Source organism: Oncorhynchus kisutch, linkage group LG14 (assembly GCF_002021735.2).
Source record: "Oncorhynchus kisutch isolate 150728-3 linkage group LG14, Okis_V2, whole genome shotgun sequence".
NCBI classification, from domain to species: Eukaryota; Metazoa; Chordata; class Actinopteri; order Salmoniformes; family Salmonidae; genus Oncorhynchus; species Oncorhynchus kisutch.
The window spans coordinates 47,312,777-47,318,776 of record NC_034187.2 but is presented as its reverse complement, the minus strand read 5'-3'; the positions used below and the strand labels follow the sequence as shown (position 1 = coordinate 47,318,776).

The following is a 6,000-nucleotide window of genomic DNA, read 5'->3' as shown; positions in this document are numbered from 1 at the left end:
CCAGCAACTTCACACAGCAGTTGAAGAGGAGTGGGCCAACATTCCACAGACCACAATCAACAGCCTGATCAACTATGTGGAGATGTGTCACGCTGCATAAGGCAAATGGTGGTCACGCCAGATACTGACTGTTTTTCTGATCCATACTATTCCCAGTCATGTGTTAGCCATAGATAAGGGCCTAATGGTTTTATTTAAATTGACTGATTTCCTTGTATGAACTGTAACTCAGTCAAATCTTTGAAAGGCAAATCACATGCAAAACTGAACTTAATCTGCCACACAAGCAAATGCTTTGAACTCTTACCAAAGCCTCAGGATTTTAGTCTATGCGTCATACTTTTAAAATATTGTTTTGCCCGGGATGTGCCTCCTAAATGCATGCTTTCATAAAACAGTTGCTCATAGTCATAGCACCATGGTTCATTTTTCAGTATGCAAGTGCCTCCCATACAAATTAGATCTGAGGAGTCACGCACTTGACGTGGGCAGGAAGCGAAGGCTCGGCGTGTCACTGCTGCACGTAGTGCGCAGCGTGACTGACCAAGTCCTCTTCAAATAATCATGTACAAGACATTTTGAGATAAAAACGCGCACGTAACGAGGGCTCACTTTTATTTCGATCGACACAAACTGGAGTTTTTAGATAACCTACATGAGCAAAATGCGCTTCTAAAACAGGGAATTCTCATGTTCACCGTATTTGGCCACAGTGGCAGCATGAACGCATCACATCCAGAGACTCAGCCTCATCTCGGAACACCTTTTGCCTCGCTGTCCTCGGAAGGCTGTGGCAAACCTTTGAGAGGGGAGGGAAAGCCGCAAGTGTATATCAGAATGTGTTTCATCCCTGTTTAGCAATGGAAGTTGCTGGAATTGGTGAAGGGGCAGTGGATACGCGTGGATATCACTGGACACCGAATAAGCTTGTTCTCGAAAGAATTCTTGGCGTTGCATCCTCGGTTACTTTTACAATGTCAAAATCAAGGAGATCCTCTTGAGGCTTGAAGTATGCACGGACATTGGCACATCAGTCAAAATCGCCTATCAAGGCACAATATTTACCCGTTTGTATGCAGCATTGTGAATCATTTAACTTAATAGACCTGCTTTCCTCAATTTCATAGCGCATCAAATGAAAAGTCGTTATACGATGTCTCAACCAGATTTAAGCTGAATCCAGGTGCGGAACGGCGGGAACTGAGTTCTGACCATCTGCATCTCGCCTTGGGAAGAAGCTGTCACCATCGAAGTGGATATGTTGACATTAACGTGAAGATGGGTTTAGTTTTCGGTCTCTTGTGGCTGTTCAACATATTTTTGGAGGGCATTCATTGCCAAGGAGTGTATGGTAAGCCAATGCATTTTTAAATAACCAACAGCTATGATTAATACCAATTTGACCTTGTGAAAATTGAGTCGAATGCAACACATGTTGTACAGTGTATCTCTGTTTCTGTAGGCTATAATAGCCTATGACTCGCCCACAATGTAGTAGATTACAACAGGTATGTCATCATTACATTTAAAGACGGTGGCTCGCTCAAACCACAGGTGCTCTCAAGCCATTAGCATATTTGAAACAATGTATCATTGACACTGTTTCCGAGCGTCTAAAAAGATATCTCATCATCAGTGGTGGTGTTTATATTCCACCACCGCGTTTGTGCGTGCGTTAAAGCGACTGGTTTAGCACCAACCCACGACGGATTGTAGAGCCTCAATCTACCACCCACGGTAGCACAAGCCTGGCAAAGGCACCAACCTCTAATCTGATGTATAGAGCTGGTGGAATTTGATGGAATCCTGTCCTTAGACCTATATATCTAAATGTTGGATTCAATCACATCTGAACGGTTAGAGAAAATGATAGCCTATATTGTACGTTGAAATATGAGAATAATGTTATATGACCAATAATGTCATTGTGGGCCTTTTAAAACCAACACCTAGAAATGGTCTTGAAATAGGGTTTCATTGCCCCATTTCCTTATCGATTAATAATCATTAGCTCAATGTCATTCCCAGAGACTAATACTTTTACAAAATCAGATTACTGGCATTGAGAATTTGGCACACAGAATCTCGTCAGGCCATGACTGCAACTGGGGGGAGGGCTATTCCTCATTTGGTGTCATATTTGATCCACTGTTCAACTTAATGCATGATCAAATCAAATCAAAGTATTTGTCACATGCTTTGTAAATAACAGGTTTAGACTAACAGTGAAATGCTTACTGACAGGCCCTTCCCACCAACAATGCAGAGAGAAAGAAAATACAGAAATAATAGAAAAGTAATAATACATACACAATGAGTAAAAATAACTTTGCTATACACACAGGTACTGAGTGGATGTGCAGGGGTATGAGGTAATTGTTGTAAATACTGTATGTACATGTAATTTGGAATAAAGTGACTAGGCAACAGGATACATAATAAAAAGTAACAGCAGGCAAAAAGGGGTAATAGACAGGGTAGCTATTTGGTTATTTAACTAACTATTTAGCAGTCCTATGGCTTGGGGGTAGAAGCTGTTCAGGGTCCTGTTGGTTCCAGACTTTGTGCATCGGTACCACTTGATTTAAATACTATGGTGGCCAATAGCCAGCTGCCGGTGTTGGGCATGAATCAGTGGCACTGCCTGTGGTTATGGGGTGAGCCGAGTGCATGATCACCTTTGCCATAAAGGTTCAGACCTCTTGTCATTGACTGTAGTCCACTCACATACAGAGAGTATACATTAGGACAATACAACCGCTACCGCCAATGTAGCAATTGATGGAGAACAGCTCGACCACGGCTTGAATAAGCTATTCTGTGGGTACAGGTCGAGGGCACTACCAACAAGTTCCAAACTTTTGGCAGAGGCTGTAGTATACATTGCTCACTCACAGGGACAGTATTGTTTTGCTATATGTTACACGTGACCCAACCTTTATCAGTGGTTTCCTACTGGAATGTGGCTGACTTATTATTTTTATTCCGTTTTTTTTTTCAGATACAAATAACTTTGGGGTACAAAAACCAAATGTGCATTTATTCCTGTCTTCCTATTCCTCTCCTCTCAGCAGTACCTACCCTTGTTGTAATGGGACTTTCTAGGCCTAGGGTAGGGTCTAAAAATGGGCAACAAACATTGTTTATAACAATGTAGGAGTCCCATTAATCAAGTATTTGAATGCACTGAATTGTTAAATGTACACAGTAATGCATTGTGTTCATCTACAAAATAAAAACATTTAATTGAACTTAGTTTGCACAATTTCCAAATTTAGAGTATATATAAAAAACATGAACAACCAAAACTATCTGACAGGGTAGTACAAATATAGTGAGAAAATACTAAACATGCAAAACAGATTCAATAAAAAAAATACTAAGATATTAATAAAAAATAAAAAAAACAAGAAACTGGTCCATGATTTACCTTCGGCAAATTTTGTGAATATACAATGTAACGCAAAATACTAATCTAAGGCATTCATTTTAAAAGTGATTAAAATTAGAACGTTTTGATGATTTCTGGTTAAAGTCACTCTACATTCCTCCACAATAGGGTGTTATACCAACATATATGCATCCATTAAATAAACAGCTTGCAAATTCCAAATAACTCGCCTAAAAACTACACAGGTCATAGTCAGTTGGAAATGTAGAAATCTGACCGCAAATATTCTAAAATAAAGAATTAGGCCATTGAGAGGTAGTGATGCCTAACTCTAGCCTCCGTGGTGGTCTATGAGCAATTTGATGATCCTGTTGATGCAGGAATGCAAACTTGTAGTGTATTCTAGGTTTAAAAAGGCTTCTAAAGTGTGTAATTTCCGCTTAAAAATGTCAGACTTTATTTTCCATAATGAAAAATGAATTAACCCCTATAAAAATGGTTAATTAATTATAATCCACAAAACAATTCACATTTCCTGCTTTGTGAAACTGGCTCAAATTAAGATTTACACAAGGAATCACTGTAGGTTGCAACATTGTTACTGTCTGTTACTGTCTGTACATCTTTATCTGTAGGCAAATGTTTATATGTAGGCAAAAAATCGATACCAGCTAAAATCATTAATAATCACTATTACTGCTTTTAGATATGCATAGTGACTGTAATGGATTCAGAGGCTTTGACGGATAATGGTACACCTTAGCACTTTCATTTGGTTGGTCTGAAAGCAGGTACATTTTTAATCAGTCTTTTTTAAATTCTCATTTTGTGTTTTTATTGAAGATCAAGTAGAAATGTAAAGTTAAATGAACAAAGACTTGAATTAATTGTCAACCTGGAAGGATATAGTAGGGCTAATGGTTACCATTGGAGTGCTGGCACGAGTGTAGTGTCAAATCTTACCAGAATTTGTACGTGCCAAATTTACATAGGTTATATGTTCATACCTTGTTAGGAAATCATACATTCTTTAAATCTGTGTAGCATTGAGACTTTTTTTTGTAGAAAACTAAGATTGTAAAAATCACAGTATCTTGTAGTGTTCAGTAATTTACTGCCATCACAGTAGCCATACATAATTTACATTTGCTCCTGAGAATTATTTAATTGCACCTCACTTTAAATGCAGTATGTCAAATCTCTGCAGCATTAAAATATAGTTGTATAGCTTTCCTTTTCTTTCAATGCTTATGAAGTCTACAAAACCTTGAACATGCCTGCTCAGTGGGTCTTCTTCATGGCCTAGACCCGAATTTGACTTCTAAGCTCTTCAAATTATCGTTGATTGCAAAAGATTATGATTTTTTTTTGCATTTAAGTTCTTATTTCTTCCTCCAAAGACTTCACCAGTTATCTTGCATCCAGGCCCCCTCATTCTCTAGCAGTGGGACTGGGAACCATATTCAAATGAGTCCTCTCTCACCCACCTGCTTCTATCTATCCTACAAATTCTCAGAGGGGTAGATTTGATCCTTCGGTCATATACTGTGTAGCCTCAGGTTCAGGCTCCCTTCACTTGGGAGTATGGTTACGTGAGACTATAGACACTATGTGACTGAATAAAAATGAATTGAAAAACGAGTTGACTTCTCTACACACATCTTGAATCCTTTTCACGGTACGATGACGTCACCTCTGCCTCATAGAATGAAAAAAATGCTGTACTTGAGGGTAAATCCCATTGCTCTGGGAACAGGTCAGAGATTACTATTTGACGTCAGAAGTAGGTCTGTGACGGTCATGTAATTTTATATGATGGTAATTAGCCAGCCAAATGACTGCAGTTTCCCAAATAACTGTTCAAATGGCAACAAAAAAAACATACTAAGTGTACAAAACATAATGAACATCTTTCTACTATTGAGTGCATGGACTACAAGGTGTCAAAAGCCTTCCACAGGGATGCCAGCAGCCCATGTTGACTCCAACGCTTTGGGTGGTGGACCATTCTTGATACACATGGGTAACTGTTGAGCTTGAAAAGCCTAGCAGCGCTGCTGTTCTTGACACACTCAAACCGGTGCACCTGGCACCTACTACCCTGTTCAAAGGCACTTAAATATTTTGTCTTGCATATTTACCCTCTGAATGGCACACATACACAATCCATGTCTCAAGGTTTGAAAATCCTTCTTTAACCTGTCTCCTGCCCTTAATCTACACTGATTTGAAGTGGATTTAACAGGTGACAATCAATAAGGGATCATTGCTTTCACCTGGATTTACCTAGTCAGTCTGTGTCATGGAAAGAGCAGGTGTTCCTAATGTTTTGTACAGTGTTACAGTACCATCAAAAAAATTTGACACCTACTCATTCAAGGGCTTTTCTTTATTTTTACTATTTTCTACATTGTAGAATAATAGTGAAGACAAACTATGAAATAACACACATGGAATCAAAAAAAAAAAAAAAAGAAGTGTAAAACAGATTTAAATATATTTTAGATTCTACAAAGTAGCCACCCATTGCCTTGACAGCTTTGCACACTCTTGGCATTCTCTCAACCAGCTTCAATGAGGAATGCTTTTCCAACAGCCTTGAAGGAGTT

The 6,000-nt window shown here is 38.9% G+C and overlaps 1 protein-coding gene across 1 annotated transcript in view; it reads left to right on the top strand.

The window, feature by feature from the left end:
- Positions 1-507: 507 nt before the first annotated feature.
- Positions 508-6,000, top strand: part of LOC109903815 (MAM domain-containing glycosylphosphatidylinositol anchor protein 2) — a 244,066-nt gene continuing 238,573 nt past the window's right edge. The window contains exon 1 of the mRNA XM_020500790.2: positions 508-1,351. Coding sequence (XP_020356379.1) covers positions 1,279-1,351 — 73 coding nt within the window. The 5' untranslated portion in view covers positions 508-1,278. The remainder of the gene's footprint in view (positions 1,352-6,000) is intronic.